The following is a 17,182-nucleotide window of genomic DNA, read 5'->3' as shown; positions in this document are numbered from 1 at the left end:
ATGGAAACTAAATGAAAACTAAGCTACGACGACTAAAACTAAGACTAAATATATTGACAATTTTGTCAACAATTTGTTTTTTACTACAATTTACAATGTAGGCATTTATCAGACGCTCTTGATCCAGAGCCACTTACATTAAGCAAGAACAAAAGCATGGCATACATGACATATATAAAAAGTAGTTATCGTGAATCATGTATAAACTAAGAACGTAACAGTGAAGTATCTATGTCAACTATACATACTATACTATATTATATATATTATACTAAAATGTTAGGAAGGAGTGGACAAGAGATCCAGTATAAGTCATTTTACACTTGGTTGCATCCTGAAATAGCCGATCTACAAGCTCACATTTTTCACCGAGTGTAAAATCAGCCATTACGACGGCATCGAGGCCCACCAAAACACATTTTAGTCGACTAAATCACCTGTAGATTTAGGCGACTGAAATCTTTTATGACATTTGGTCGACTAAAACTAGACTAGACACCGAAACATTCCGGGTGACTAAAATGCGACTAAAACTAAATGAAGACGTATTTAGAGACTACGACCGACGTATTACAGACTGTGAGGTATCTCAGTCAATGAGTGCCAGTGTAAAGTGTAATGGACAATAACGTTTTCTTTTTGTGTGTTTGTGTGTGTGTGTGCGTGTGCGCGCGTGTGCGTGTGCGCGCGTGTGCGTGTGTGCGTGCGTGTGCGTCTCCAGATGGCATTAAGGACATGGAGCGTGAGAAGTCTTCTCTACAGTTAGACTCAGAGCATTATAAAGAACAGGTACCTGTCTGTCTGTCTGTCTGTCTGTCTGTCTGTCTGTCTGTCTGTCTGTCTAAGCTATTCGTCTTAAAAACCAATCATGATTTTCGTAATGACAGATGTAGTCACTACGACCACAAATGTCCCAAGACACTAGCTTTAGTTGACTAAAATCCACATGTCACCACAGGTCTGTTGTTCCTACATGTATTTAGTATTAATTAGTAAAGTATTTAGTAAGTATGAGGTCATCTCTCCAGGTCCAACGGCTCCAGCAGAAACTACAGATCATGACAGAGATGTACCAGGAGAATGAGCTCAAACTACACAGGTACACACACACACACGCACTCTCACACACACACACACACACACACACACACGCAGAGGCAGCGGTGGCCGAACGGTTTGCGGAGCGGTCTTGATATCGGAAAGGTCACTATAGTTCGTATCCCCGGACCGGCACGTTACAATTACCACCACTGAAGTGCCCTTGGACAAGGCACTGAACCTCTACCATGAAATGTTCTATGAGCAGGGCCTGGCTGTAAACAAGTTCTTGAGCTTAGTCCAGTAACCCTGGGTAAACATGTTACCTTTAGTCCAGTTACCCTGGGTAAACATGGTACCTTTAGTCCAGTTACCCTGGGTAAACATGGTACCTTTAGTCCAGTTACCCTGGGTAAACATGGTACCTTTAGTCCAGTTACCCTGGGTAAACATGTTACCTTTAGTCCAGTTACCCTGGGTAAACATGGTACCTTTAGTCCAGTTACCCTGGGTAAACATGGTACCTTTAGTCCAGTTACCCTGGGTAAACATGGTACCTTTAGTCCAGTTACCCTGGGTAAACATGGTACCTTCAGTCCAGTTACCCTGGGTAAACATGGTACCTTTAGTCCAGTTACCCTGGGTAAACATGGTACCTTTAGTCCAGTTACCCTGGGTAAACATGGTACCTTTAGTCCAGTTGCCCTGGGTAAACATGGTACCTTTAGTCCAGTTACCCTGGGTAAACATGGTACCTTTAGTCCAGTTACCCTGGGTAAACATGGTACCTTTAGTCCAGTTACCCTGGGTAAACATGGTACCTTTAGTCCAGTTACCCTGGGTAAACATGGTACCTTTAGTCCAGTTACCCTGGGTAAACATGGTACCTTTAGTCCAGTTACCCTGGGTAAACATGGTACCTTTAGTCCAGTTACCCTGGGTAAACATGGTACCTTCAGTCCAGTTACCCTGGGTAAACATGGTACCTTTAGTCCAGTTACCCTGGGTAAACATGGTACCTTTAGTCCAGTTACCCTGGGTAAACATGGTACCTTTAGTCCAGTTGCCCTGGGTAAACATGGTACCTTTAGTCCAGTTACCCTGGGTAAACATGGTACCTTTAGTCCAGTTACCCTGGGTAAACATGGTACCTTTAGTCCAGTTACCCTGGGTAAACATGGTACCTTTAGTCCAGTTACCCTGGGTAAACATGGTACCTTTAGTCCAGTTACCCTGGGTAAACATGGTACCTTTAGTCCAGTTACCCTGGGTAAACATGGTACCTTTAGTCCAGTTACCCTGGGTAAACATGGTACCTTTCCTTACACACACACACACCAAGACAGTGTCACAGCAGTGGGGCGATACACAGATGCGTGTGCGTGTGTGTGTGTGTGTGTGTGTGTGTGTGTGTGTTACACGTGAGGGAGTTCTGCGTGGAACAGTTAATGGAACAAGAACTGAAAACTGGGTCAACTTCCAGCTGTTCTCCTCCTGCCACAAATCAACGTCCGACAGAACAGAGACGTGACGAGACTTCACAACACGACACTAACGAGGGTGATTTATCACACCTGGACAGGACTCCGGTTTTTATCACACCTGGACAGGACTCCGGTTTTTATCACACCTGGACAGGACTCAGGTTTTTCGGGGTTTAACGGTTTCGTACGGTTTCGTTCAATCTTCACGGTCTCGTCGGCTAAGGCCGCTAAAGTCGCGAGGCCGTGATTTTTGTTTTCGGAAGCATTAGAGAGAATGTCTGCGTCAATTTGTCAAATAACACTAGTTTCCATCCAAGTTTTCCGTCCGTCTGTGTGTGTGTGTGTGTCGCACTAGCTGGCCGGTTCTGGTGTGTGCGTGCGCGCATGTGTGTGCGTGCGCGCATGTGTGTTTTGTGCCTTAGGTCAAGTCACAAAAACACTTGTTACATTAGGTCGTTAAAATAATTGCTGTCCATAGCGTTAAGGGCTTCTCTTAGCGCTATGGACCAGAGCTACGCTGTGGAAAATATTCCCGTCAGTCATCTTTTTTTAATGTTTTTTATATATTTATGTTTACTTTTCCGGCTTTCACCTTTATTTTATATTTTTCATGGAGGGACAGACAGTAGGCTGACAGGAGTTGGGGAGAGAGATGGGGGGGGAGGGGGGGAAGTGACATGCAGTAAAAGGCCGTCGGGATCGGGAGTCGAACCCGCGGCCACACTGCCAGACTCGGACTATACCGGCCAAGGTGCCTGGACCGCTGAGCCACGGCCCAGGCCATTACGTTGTCATTATTATTATTACTATTATTATTATAATTATATGAATATATATCCCATTTTGAACGGGAACCCATTTTGGTGTTGGCATCATGTTATGCTTTAGCTATTGAAAAATAGCAGATCTACGAGCTTGTAGGTCTGCTATTTTTGAAAAATCGAAGAACGACTGACATTTTTTTTTTAGAATCTGATCTCAGGTCAGAATGGGTTTTAATCAGACCAGTGTGTGTCCAGTGGAAACCTGGTATGAATCTGATCTCAGGTCAGAATGGGATATAACATTAACGCTGTGTGTTGTCAGGCTGCTGACGGTGGAGGAGAAGGAGAGGATGCAGAAGGAGGAGAAGCTGACCAAAGCAGACAGGAACATCTCCATGGCCATGGAGGAGCTACACAACTACAGGTCTGTCTGTCTGTCTGTCTGTCTGTCTGTCTGTCTGTCTGTCTGCCTGTCTGTCTGTCTGCCTGTCTGTCTGCCTGTCTGCCTGTCTGTCTGTCTGTCTGTCTGTCTGTCTGTCTGTCTGTCTGTCTGTCTGTCTGTCTGTCTGTCTGTCTGTCCGAGGGTATGGCCCTTTCACCAACCCCACTGAGGGTATGGCCCTTTCACCAACCCCACCGAGGGTATGGCCCTTTCACCAACCCCACCGAGGGTATGGCCCTTTCACCAACCCCACCGAGGGTATGGGCACTGATCTCAGCAGCTGTTGCTAGTCATGGCTGCCAGTTCCCACCTGATGTTGTGTGGGAGTCCAGACTGCTCCAGACCGTTCTGAATAACTGCTAGCTTACATAATGTCTTGAGGCTCTTACTGAGGTCTAAGACATACAGGTCACCTGGTCTGTCGTCTGCTCCAAAGAGGATGACACGATCTCCCACCATGCAAAAGCACATTTGCTTCATTGGACCTGGGTGTTGCCCCTTGGACTCAACCTTCTTCCAGGAGAAGGTCTCTGGACTGAATTCCCACAGATCATTGAGGTTTCCCTTCCTGAATCCACCACCAAATATGTACAGCTGTCCATTGTAGGTAAAGGCTGAATGACCAACACGTGCTTTTGGAAGAAGCTGTGCAGAAGGTGCGTCCAGCCAGTGGTCGGTCTCTGTGTCAAACACTCTGATACTGTTGTGGTACCCATGGGAACCCATCCAGCCTCCAAATACAAACATCTTTGTCCCGATGATGGAAGCAGAGTGACCTGATGAAGCAGGAGGTGGAGTTCCTCTGGTGTTAATTAAAGTCCAGACCATTGTGTCGGTGTCCAACTTGTACATGTCATTAGTGTATATGTATGAATTCTGTTTGCGTCCTCCATGGATATACATGACCTTCCCCAACACACAGGCTGAGTGGTACCACCTCTCCTCTGGAACAGACCCAGAAACCTTCAGTTTGAACCACCTGTGGGCGTCGACATCAAATGCATTAAGAACATTGCAGGGAGGATATCCTCCCCAGAGGTAGACAGTATATTCTATCAGCACAGCTGTGTGGCCGCAGAGCCTGGAGGGAACCTGAAGGAGACCTTCTCCTGTTCCAGGGTTCACAGGGGTCACATTCCTCCAGCGTAACGACACCGTGTTGAAGACGAACACTTCAATGAGATCTCTTCTACTCTTCTTTCCGTCTCCTCCAAAGCAGTAGATCTGGTGTCCGACCACCACAGCAGCAACCTTCTCCTTCCCATGTTCTCCTTCCAGATGTATCGTCCAGTGAAACATCTCACACAGCAGCTCCACCGTCAATGAGTGTTGACAACTAAAGTACAACTCGTTTACAGATGAACTTGTTATAGGATGATGGCAGCTCGGTGTCCTCGTTGTAAGTCACTAACTGATGTTTAGTGCGTCGGACAAGTCTTTATAAAGAACAACTACACGGTTGTGACGTCATGGCGTGATTACGTCTTCTGTTAGGATGGCTGATGATGTCACGCAATGTGATCGTCGAAAGAACAACAACTATCTACTAACGACTACTACTTACTGTATATAACATCATTATTGATCTAATGTTTGTTTGACAGAACTATGTCAGTACCATGACGTCAATCCTCCATATTTGGGCGTAAAGTCGATTTATGTTCTGAACAATCTATCTTATATCTATAAATGCACCACCTGTCTGTCTGTCTGTCTGTCTGTCTGTCTGTCTGTCTGTCTGTCTGTCTGTGGTTTCCTGTGACAATATGGACTCCAATATTGCCAACGTGTGAAGGAACCCTGACACCAGCGCTGCAAAAACAGACAGATCTACAAGCTCTCAACGCGTTGCAAACAACGCTGCAGAGGCGGAGCGCGTGCGGCGAGAGCTTGTAGATCTGTAGATCTTCCCTTCGACTCGTGACCCCGTGACCCCGCTGTAAACTGTACTCACATTGCACGAATATATCCAGACGATGGGCGATGTTGCTATATCGGCCAACCTTAACACACACGCACACGCACGCGCGCACACACACACACACACAGTCACACACACACACACGCACGCAGACACACACACACACACACACACACGCAGACACACACAGGTCTGAGTTCCAGGTGTGTTCCTCTCCCTCACAGACAGAGGGCGGTAGAGATGGAGGAGGAGCTGGAGAAGACGTCTCAGTCCTACCAGACGCAGGTCTCTGCGCACGAGAAGAAGGCCCACAACAACTGGGTACGTGCACGCTCACACACACACACACACACCAGAAGAAGTCTTAAAGGAGAATTCCATGCTAGAATGCTTTCTTATCTTTCTTACCTTTCTTTGTAGTTGTTACGTCTCCACCAAAGAGGTCCAGGTGTTATTTGTAGTTGTTACGTCCCCACCAAAGAGGTCCAGGTGTTATTTGTAGTTGTTACATCCCCACCAAAGAGGTCCAGGTGTTATTTGTAGTTGTTACATCCCCACCAAAGAGGTCCAGGTGTTATTTGTAGTTGTTACGTCCCCACCAAAGAGGTCCAGGTGTTATTTGTAGTTGTTACGTCCCCACCAAAGAGGTCCAGGTGTTATTTGTAGTTGTTACGTCTCCACCAAAGAGGTCCAGGTGTTATTTGTAGTTGTTACGTCCCCACCAAAGAGGTCCAGGTGTTTTTTGTGCAAAAGCTCCTTATTGGCTATTTCCCCTACCATAAGCCCTCAATGAATTGCATTGCATTGAATGGGAATTGAATGGGGCTATGGGGGTGTTATGCTAGTTTGCTTATTTCCATCGAAAGAAGTAGTAAAGTGTGCCGCTTGGGATATTATTTACATTATGAAGAGAGGATATATACAAAGAAATAATAATTTTGAGCGATGGAAATAAGCGAACTAGCACAACACCCCATAGCCCCATTCAATTCCCATTCAATTCAATGCAATTCATTTAGGGCTTATGGTATAGGGAAATAGCCAATAAGGAGCTTTTGCACAAAAAAACACCTGGACCTCTTTGGTGGAGACGTAACAACTACAAAGAAAGGTAAGAAAGCCTTTTAGTATGGAATTCTCCTTTAACTCTTAAGCCAGTCTTAAAGTCCAGACTAAGGTTTGACGACCGGCCCAACGGGTTACAACCTGCAACGGAATCCCCCTAAACTATGTGTGGCGGTTTGGAATGTTCTAAAACCAGACGGCTCACACCTGGTTCTGTAGTAGACCAGTGGAATGTTCTGAAAGCAGACGGCTCACACCTGGTTCTGTAGTAGACCAGTGGCTTTTCAACATGTTTCACATCAAGGTCCATTATTTATTTATTCTGCATTTGAGCCACGGACCACCATTTGATGACATTTAGCCTCTCAGACCCATCTGAGCCACGGACCACCATTTGATGACATTTAGCCTCTCAGACCCATCTGAGCCACGGACCACCATTTGATGACATTTAGCCTCTCAGACCCATTTGAGCCACGGAACCACCATTTGATGACATTTAGCCTCTCAGACCCATTTGAGCCACGGAACCACCATTTGATGACATTTAGCCTCTCAGACCCATTTGAGCCACGGAACCACCATTTGATGACATTTAGCCTCTCAGACCCATTTGAGCCACGGACCACCATTTGATGACATTTAGCCTCTCAGACCCATTTGAGCCACGGATATATATAAATCTATATATACTATACTATAATATATAATAATAATATAAGGAGACTCATATTTGAGCTGAATTATGGTTATATAGGTCTGGAAATATTAAATATTCCGGGAAAGGTTTTGGAAATGCATTGGTAAAATAGTGTGGAAACCCTGGAGATAGAGAATAGCAACGTTAACAATTATCTATGTAGCTATTTACCGTCTACTAAATGCCTACATTGTGTGTGTGTGTGTGTGTGTGTGTGTGTGTGTGTGTGTGTGTGTGTGTGTGTGTGTGTGTGTGTGTGTGTGTGTGTGTGTGTGTGTGTGTGTGTGTGTGTGACTGTGTGTGTGTGTGTGACTGTGTGTGACTGTGTGTGCGTGCGTTGTACAGCTTGCGGCGCGAGCAGCGGAGCGAGACCTGACAGATACCAGGAGAGAGAACGCCCTCTTCAGGCAGAAGTATGTATGACAGGTTGAGACGTCACTAACGCCTCCGAGTCATCCTGTTGGTGTTTTAAGCATTATGTTATACTTTAGCTATAGACTAAAAGTAGCTATAGACTAAACTATAGCTTTAGACTTTGAAAAGTCTTGAAAATGTGACGCAAATCTTTGAATATAATATTCTTTCAGAGTGAACGTTTTTTAACTCAAATCTTTGTTTCTGGGGAGGGGGGGGGGGGGGGGGGTCCGTGGAACAACATATTTCTTTGACGTGAAATAGTTTGAGAACCACTGACACAGAAACATTTAGATTTACATTTGTAGAATCGTCCTCAGGTCTAAAATATTATACAAAGAAAAAGTATTAATTTTCTCTCTCTCTCTCTCTGTGTGTGTGTGTGTGTGTGTGTGTGTGTGTGTGTGTGTGTGTGTGTGTGTGTGTGTGTGTGTGTGTGTGTGTGTGTGCGCGTGTGCGTGTGCGTGTGTGTGCGTGCGTGTGTGTGTGTGCGTGCACAGGATTACAGACACCCAGTTTAAAATGGACACCATAGGTAAAGACCCCTACGCTCTGGACAGCCTGGCTAGACCACTACCCTACAGAGGTACGCGCACACACACACACACGCACTCGCACGTGCACGCGCGCACACACACACACACACACACAGTCAGATCTTTTACTTCACTCCAACGATGTGATGATGTGTGTGTGTGTGTGTGTGTGTGTGTGTTTCATCATGCGTGACCTCTGACCTCTGCTCCCCCAGGTGAAAGGTCACCGTACGGCCCCTCCCCTCTGGGACGACCCGGCTCAGAGCCCCGCCCCTTCCTGTCCCCGCCCACTCTGTGTGAAGGACCGCCCCTCAGGCTGTCCCCGAGAGGTACACACACACACAGACACACGCACGCACACACACGCACACACACACACACACACACACACACACACACACACAATATGAGGAATAGGAATACTAGTATTAACCCATTCTGACCTGAGATCAGATTCTAAAAATGTCTTCTACATCCTGACAGTGTTCTGAAAAAGCTATGTTTCTTTGTCATTTAAAAAGCTATGTTTCTATGTCAGTGAAAAAGCTATGTTTCCATGTCAGTGAAAAAGCTATGTTTCTATGTCAGTGAAAAAGCTATGTTTCTATGTCAGTGAAAAAGCTATGTTTCTATGTCAGTGAAAAAGCTGTTTCTATGTCAGTGAAAAAGCTATGTTTCCATGTCAGTGAAAAAGCTATGTTTCCATGTCAGTGAAAAAGCTGTTTCTATGTCAGTGAAAAAGCTATGTTTCTATGTCAGTGAAAAAGCTATGTTTCTATGTCAGTGAAAAAGCTATGTTTCTATTTCAGTGAAAAAGCTATGTTTCTATGTCAGTGAAAAAGCTATGTTTCTATGTCAGTGAAAAAGCTATGTTTCTATGTCAGTCGTTCTTCGATTTTTCAAAAAATAGCAGACCTACAAGCAATGTTCCCTCTAAAAATAATTCGGTCTGAGCAAACACTCAAACCTCCTGAGCAGACATCAGCAACTACTGAGCAAACATACGTCACCTTGACACCAACTATCCAAACGTTAGATTATGTGAAGTGAGCGCCCCTCACTTCACACAGGTGTGATTCTTTTCTCTTTTTTTCCAAATGGATTTCGGTATACGAGTGAAATTGAATCAATGAATAGTGGTAGGCTAGCAATTTTAGGAATATTCAGTTAGTCTACAGTGGTTCTCAACCTTTTCAGGCTGTGACCCCAAACTAAGTATAAAGGATATTCCTGTCTTACCTGCTGTCCTAATAGATATTGGTACTCTAGCTATTGGTGTGTGAGGCCACCTTCTTGTTTATTCAAGATCTCCTCTACAGTTTTCTTACGTGTACACAGGAGGCGAGGAGAGGAGAGCAAAGAGTCAAAAAAGGAGGGGAGTCTGTCGCCTCGCCTGTGTAATCTAAATAAACTGTGAAGTAAATAGAAATAAAGTGTGGGATAGGTATTATTACTGTAATGTAGATGATAGGCCTACTCGGGGGGAACACCTTTTCTTTTAAAGAAAACCTCTTTTTTTTTACACCAGCGTCGGTGTCTGTGCGCGGCAGATTTCAGTTGTGCGCGAGAGCATTTGGCCATGTGTGTGCGCGCGGGCGCACGTTAGGGGGAACATTGCCTACAAGCTCGTTATGAGCTTGTAGATCTGCTATTTTTCAATAGCTAAGGCATAACATGATGCTAACACCAAAAGGGGTTCCCGCCCCAAAATGGATTAAGGTTCCATGAGTCTCTGTTGAGGGAATGAGGTCATTCATTCTGAATACATGTTAACATGTATAACTGTGTCTCTCTCCAGCGCCTCGCGGCCCCATGGAGCCCCCTGCTGGCCACGGGGAAGCAGAGCGTCCTCATTCAGACAGTGGCTCCATCTCGCCCACCTGGGAGAGAGACCGCAGGGGACCCCCCCCTCCTCTGGGGGGACCCCCCCCTCCCCTGGGACCCGGTCCAGGACCCTCAGGTGTGAAAAGACTAAAACCCTAAACAGTGTTGTTTTAGTCGACTAATACTAGTGTAAAATGTAGTAGAGATGGAGATAGGGTTGAGTTGTTCAGTGTTGACATGTTGTCGCCACATGTGTCATCACAGGCTACATGTACCCTGACGGAGGTCCCATGTACAGGAGACCCCCCCCAGGGCCCCCCCTGGGACCCCCAGGGCCCCCCCGGGGCATGCCCCCCTTCGGACCCCCGCCACACCCTGCAGACAGAGCCGGTGAGTCCGTCTGTCCGTCCGTCAGTCCGTCTGTCCGTCCGTCCGTCCGTCCGTCCGTCTGTCCGTCCGTCCGTCTGCTTTTTTGGGATGGGGTTCTCCTTTCTGACTCCAAAACTATGGAATGAACTACCCATTGCAATCAGCACTGCAGCCTCACTCCCAATCTAAACTATGGAATGAACTACCCACTGCAATCAGCACTGCAGCCTCACTCCCAATCTAAACTATGGAATGAACTACCCACTGCAATCAGCACTGCAGACTCACTCCCAATCTAAACTATGGAATGAACTACCCACTGCAATCAGCACTGCAGCCTCACTCCCAATCTAAACTATGGAATGAACTACCCATTGCAATCAGCACTGCAGCCTCACTCCCAATCTAAACTATGGAATGAACTACCCACTGCAATCAGCACTGCAGACTCACTCCCAATCTAAACTATGGAATGAACTACCCACTGCAATCAGCACTGCAGCCTCACTCCCAATCTAAACTATGGAATGAACTACCCATTGCAATCAGCACTGCAGCCTCACTCCCAATCTAAACTATGGAATGAACTACCCATTGCAATCAGCACTGCAGACTCACTCCCAATCTAAACTATGGAATGAACTACCCATTGCAATCAGCACTGCAGACTCACTCCCAATCTAAACTATGGAATGAACTACCCATTGCAATCAGCACTGCAGACTCACTCCCAATCTAAACTATGGAATAAACTACCCATTGCAGTCAGCACTGCAGACTCACTCCCAATCTAAACTATGGAATAAACTACCCATTGCAATCAGCACTGCAGTCTCACTCCCAATCTAAACTATGGAATGAACTACCCATTGCAATCAGCACTGCAGACTCACTCCCAATCTAAACTATGGAATGAACTACCCATTGCAATCAGCACTGCAGACTCACTCCCAATCTTCCGCCGTAGTCTGAAAACCCACCTCTTCAGACTCCATCATGGCCCGTAGCACTCGCCCTAGCCCCGACGACCTTACAGGCATATGCAAAGGCTCAACTTATGTGACTTAAGCCCTCCACACACCGTCTGCGAACGCCGCGCGTCAAAACAGCCGCCTCCGTTATTTTCAATGAACCTATCGCACACCGGCTCCGTCCGACGCGCGTTCACGCCTCGCCTGACGCTCCGATACGCCACTGTTCTATTTTCCAGGCGTTGCCGCGCGGCAACGCCTGTGCCGCGTCTGTGCCGCAGGCTTTAGATAGCACTAGAATAGCATTTTAAGTAGACATAGCACTTTAAAGTATACATGCATAGTTTCATTATATAGATAATATTCCATTGTTACGTTCTTAGCTTCCGCATGTGTCATGATAACAAGTGTATGTGATGTATTCCCATGCTTTTTGTTCTTGCTTAATATAAATCGCTCTGGATTAAGAGCGTCTGATAAATGCCTAAATTGTAAAGTGTGTGTGTGTGTGTGTGTGTGTGTGTGTGTGTGTGTGTGTGTGTGTGTGTGTGTGTGTGTGTGTGTGTGTGTGTGTGTGTGTGTGTGTGTGTGTGTGTGTGTGTGTGTGTGTGTGTGTGTGTGTGTGTGTGTGTGTGTGTGTGTGTGTGTGTGTGTGTGTGTGTGTGTGTGTGTGCAGAACCTCCTTATCTAGGCCCTGGAGACCACGAACACAGAGAGGTAAGACGTGTGTGTCTAAATCCAGATCTTTAACATTTCACCGTCACGTGTAGCTTTCATGACGTTGTGTGAATGCGTGTGTGGTGTTGTTGCAGCCCTTGGAGCGGAGGACCCCCCCTGAAGGTCTGGGACCCCCCATGGGACCCCCCATGGGGCCCATGGACGGGCCCTTCCCTCGCAGACACCCCTATGGACCCCCACCTCCCGACTACTACCCTCCCAGGGGCATGGGCCCAGGCCCGGGCATGGGCATGGGCCCGGGCCCGGGCATGGGCATGGGCGGGCCCCATATGATGCCCAGTGAGTAGCCAGCACTGACCTCTTCTTGCTAAAAGGCACAGTCATGGAAATTGGAGAAAAAAAACATTTTCCAGTCCTGGAAGTTATGAAGGGAAATATGTAGCATTGGTTGTTATTCAACGTGATCCTATATATGCTCTAGGACAGGTGGTCTAGAAAAACATTTGGAATGGAAATGTTATACCATTCTATATGCTAGGCTTTGTTGTTGCTACACTGCCTGTCTTTGGGCCTTCATTACACCTGAAAAAGAATTGACAGTCATGGCGGAAAGAAAGTAGATGAAACTAGAAAAAGTGCCCTTCTGGGCACAGGTCTCCACCAGGATAGGAATGTAGGACATTGCAGCTTGCCTTCATCTGGTGGTTGGATAAAAGGGCAACAAAAGTAAACTAGGGAGTTGGCATACAAAGTTATCCACAGATCCATGCAGTTAGAGGTAAAAACACTTTTCGGCCAGTTATAGCGCCACCTTGAGGCTGAGTTGAAATTGTTCATGTGGCATTTCTTCCTCGGCCTAGTGGGAATGTGCGTGCACAATTTCACGGAAATCACGCGATGTGTTCATGATTTGCAGCATTTTGTTTGAAACTGAGCACTCCTGTGAACTTTGGAAGCCAATCTTAACCAATCAGGATGGAGTCTGAGAAATCTGAAAGACCGGTTTCGTTGAATGGCTCTAGAGAGACTGTACCAATTTGCGTGATGTTTGGACAACATCTGTAGGTGTACTGTGCAAAAACTTGTTTTGCACAAAGCGGCCTCCTGGTGGCGCTATAACAGGCCGTTCTGGAAAGTTTGGGGCAGAGGTTCATCGTTGGCATCCAGGGAGTGTGTGTGCAAAATTTGGCATCGACCGGGTTAACGGTGGCCGAGATTAGCTGCTCACGGACACACACACGGACGGACGGACGGACGGAGTGCAAAACATACTCTCCCCCCATGCCTTCGGCCTGGTGGAGACAATAAATGCTTAAACATGTAGCTATAGGTGTAATGTTAGAGACCACAGAAGACAAGTAAATATGAAATAAATGCTTAAACATGTAGCTATAGGTGTAATGTTAGAGACCACAGAAGACATGTAAATATGAAATAAATGCTTAAACATGTAGCTAGGTGTAATGTTAGAGACCACAGAAGACATGTAAATATGAAATAAATGCTTAAACATGTAGCTAGGTGTAATGTTAGAGTTCACAGAAGACATGTAAATATGAAATAAATGCTTAAACATGTAGCTAGGTGTAATGTTAGAGACCACAGAAGACATGTAAATATGAAATAAATGCTTAAACATGTAGCTATAGGTGTAATGTTAGAGACCACAGAAGACATGTAAATATGAAATAAATGCTTAAACATGTAGCTATAGGTGTAATGTTAGAGACCACAGAAGACATGTAAATATGAAATAAATGCTTAAACATGTAGCTATAGGTGTAATGTTAGAGACCACAGAAGACATGTAAATATGAAATAAATGCTTAAACATGTAGCTATAGGTGTAATGTTAGAGACCACAGAAGACATGTAAATATGAAATAAATGCTTAAACATGTAGCTATAGGTGTAATGTTAGAGACCACAGAAGACATGTAAATATGAAATAAATGCTTAAACATGTAGCTATAGGTGTAATGTTAGAGTCCACAGAAGACATGTAAATATGAAATAAATGCTTAAACATGTAGCTATAGGTGTAATGTTAGAGACCACAGAAGTGAACCTTTCAAGCCTGTTTTCTCAAATCGCTGTTTTCTCTACAAGACATTACTCTATAAGCCATATCTCCAAAACTGGTGGGTCAAACTGAACAACCATTATATCAATTTGAAGCTATGATTCACTGCTTTCATAATATGACATGATTTTTTTTTTTTAAAGAACTGGTCACAAATGTTATTATAGATCTCATCTGACTCTCTCTCTCTCTCTCTCTCTCTCTCTCTCCTCAGTGAGGGGGGGTGCCCCTCCTCCTCATATGATGTTTCCTCCCCGCTTCCCGCCGGGCGCCGGCCCCCCTCCCCCTCCTCACTTCATGCGACCTGCCCCCCCGCCCGACGCCTTCCCTCCGTACGGCGGCCCACCCAGCAGCGGAGGCCCCCCCGGGCCCCCCCCACCCCCCGGGGACCCGCACGGCGGACACGCCGCGACGTCGCCTCAACAAGACGTCATCTAAGACTGTGGGTCCTCAAAGTGGGGTCCCCCCCCCCCCCTGGGGGTCCTTGAGGGAGTTCCAGGGGGTCCTTGAGGGAGTTCCAGGGGGTCCCCCAGCTATGGACCCTTAATGGATATCTGTAACCCAGAGATTGTACACATGGAACCAAACGGCCCATTTGGTTCCATGTGTACACTTAATTTAAATTGGGGGTCCCAGAGATAGAAATGCCATGAAATGGGGGTCCGCGTAGACCCATATGCGAGTGGAAATGGTTGAGAGTCACTGCTAGAGCTGTACAAATCTTCAAATGGGGGTCCGCGGGATAAGTGTCAATTTGGGGGTCCTTGACATGAAAACGCTTGAGAACCGATGATCTAAGAAGCGTTTGGCCTTTTAGCTCATATCCCATTCATTCATTCATTCATTCATTCATTCATTCGAGAAAGCTTTTATTTGTATTTATTTTCTGCAGGTGGGGCGAATTAAAGGTGCTTTTCTGATTGGTTGCTGCTTTTTCCATGAGTGTTGGTTCAGTCCAGTCACCAGAGGGTCCATGTCAGACTTTCAGGTTTTGGTTCAGTCCAGTCACCAGAGAGTCCATGTCAGACTTTCAGGTTTTGGTTCAGTCCAGTCACCAGAGTGTCCATGTCAGACTTTCAGCTTTTGGTTCAGTTCCGTCACCAGAGAGTCCATGTCAGACTTTCAGTTCAGTCACCAGAGAGTCCATGTCAGACTTTCAGTTCGGTCACCAGAGAGTCCATGTCAGACTTTCAGATCAGGATACCAGTTTCTATCCAATGAGGAGAGAGAACTCTTAGGATTAGCCTCAAGTGAAATTGTTAAATGATGACGCGAAGAAATAAGAAATGTAAGCTACTCCTGGTTGGCTGGAATAACTTGTTTTAACCAACAACAACAAAAATCACTCACCGACCGTACCTTTAAAAGGGGATTGAATTATCCTCACCCCTTTCACATCTCCTGTTAAAGTCATTACTGCATCATTTCCACTCCACTCCACTTCAATGTCTTCTGATCTGTCCCAGAATTCACTTTGAACCCAAACAAAGTACCGCTTTCTGAACTGTCCACAGCCCTCCTCTGAGACACAGAGTGAGTGTACAGGTTTATAAACTGTCCACAGCACATTGGCGTAGCGAGAAATGGTGTAAAGTGCTACTTTAACCCATTCTGACCGTGCACCCGTTTTGGTGTCAGCATCATGTTATGCTTTAGCTATTTAAAAATAGCAGATCTACAAGCTCATATCGCGCCACCGAGTGGCGCGATACGAGCTTGTAGGTCTGCTATTTTTGAAAAATCGAAGAGCGACTGACATTTTTAGAATCTGATCTCAGGTCAGAATGGGTTAATCAGACACAGTGTGTGTCCGGCGGAAACCTCGTATGAATCTGATCTCAGGTCAGAATGGGTTAAAATAATGCCAGAAGTCATTCGATTTTAATTAAACTTGTATTTACTTGTGTGTGTATGTACGGTAGAAATGCTATGTATGTGTGTGGATAGTACGATCGGAGTCTGTTCTGTACATAGAAACTATTTTGTCCACGACCATTTCTCCCAACGCAAAGCAACGGTTATTCCTTGCAAAACCAAATGATCTCAGCAAATGGCGTAGAAATCACAGGTTCTCTGTTTATTATTTCGCTTCTCATCAGAAGTCTGGTTGGTGGCCACTATCCATCCATCCACGTTGTCGTCGTTTAGAAACACCTAAACCACTTGAACCCGCAGCGGCGTTCCTGGTCTCGGATGGCCAACATTCCAGGAGCGTATCCTGATAGTGCCTCTCTCGTAGTCTGGTCAAAATAAATAAATAGACAGAAAATGATGCTCAGATTTCTGGTTGAGGAGCTGCTGTGGAGACAAAAAAGCTGTGAGCCGTCATTGCACGGCACGCACACACATACATGCACGCGCACACACACACACAGACTGGAAGAAAGCGGTTTTGCTTAAGTTTACAACCGCCACACGTGAAGTAAATGTGAATTTATTGTACAAACAAAAGAAGAAACAAGTGATTTATTATCTGAATAAAGACCCGATTTGTCAAACAGTTGCGTTTTCTCGTCATTTTAATGCATCTGTAGGTTCTCGGTCCGTGTATTTTACGGCCATTTGAATTCTAATTTCGTATTCGACAAACAGTATTCAGAATACCGTTTGGTGTTCTGAAAACTGTTTGTCAAATATATAAATGGTAAATTAAAACATAGAATACTGTTTAGAAATTGTTCATTAAAAACTTAGAGATAGGTATTTAAAACGAAAATATAACCCGGTTCTAGATTTTCTTTGTTGTCGTTCGAAACAGAATTAAGAATTCAAAACAAGACGCACCGCGACCTGTACTGTGTTCTCTGGTTCATTTCTCTGCTGTAACGTCCCTCCCTGTAACAAACAAGATTCCTTTACAGGATCTCCTCACTGGTCAACAAAAACACCTTGA

General features: G+C 45.6%; 1 protein-coding gene across 3 annotated transcripts in view; it reads left to right on the top strand.

Annotated features, from left to right (window-relative positions):
• mia2 (MIA SH3 domain ER export factor 2) overlaps positions 1–16,787 on the top strand; it is a 31,095-nt gene extending 14,308 nt beyond the window's left edge. For 2 of the 3 annotated variants that reach the window (XM_083791525.1, XM_083791526.1), the window contains 12 exons: positions 722–789; positions 1,029–1,099; positions 3,609–3,710; positions 5,874–5,970; positions 7,760–7,827; positions 8,329–8,414; positions 8,580–8,693; positions 10,163–10,324; positions 10,453–10,578; positions 12,205–12,245; positions 12,341–12,545; positions 14,504–16,787. In XM_083791525.1, coding sequence (XP_083647651.1) covers positions 722–789; positions 1,029–1,099; positions 3,609–3,710; positions 5,874–5,970; positions 7,760–7,827; positions 8,329–8,414; positions 8,580–8,693; positions 10,163–10,324; positions 10,453–10,578; positions 12,205–12,245; positions 12,341–12,545; positions 14,504–14,727 — 1,364 coding nt within the window. In that variant the 3' untranslated portion in view covers positions 14,728–16,787. The remainder of the gene's footprint in view (positions 1–721; positions 790–1,028; positions 1,100–3,608; positions 3,711–5,873; positions 5,971–7,759; positions 7,828–8,328; positions 8,415–8,579; positions 8,694–10,162; positions 10,325–10,452; positions 10,579–12,204; positions 12,246–12,340; positions 12,546–14,503) is intronic. The other variant, XR_014570825.1, reaches the window with a different exon arrangement.
• The last annotated feature ends 395 nt before the right edge of the window (positions 16,788–17,182 follow it).

The sequence above is a fragment of the Protomyctophum parallelum genome (assembly GCF_964188405.1).
Source record: "Protomyctophum parallelum genome assembly, chromosome: 20".
NCBI lineage: Eukaryota > Metazoa > Chordata > Actinopteri > Myctophiformes > Myctophidae > Protomyctophum > Protomyctophum parallelum.
Note: the sequence above shows the minus strand (reverse complement) of the source record. Positions and strands in the feature narration are given on the sequence as shown.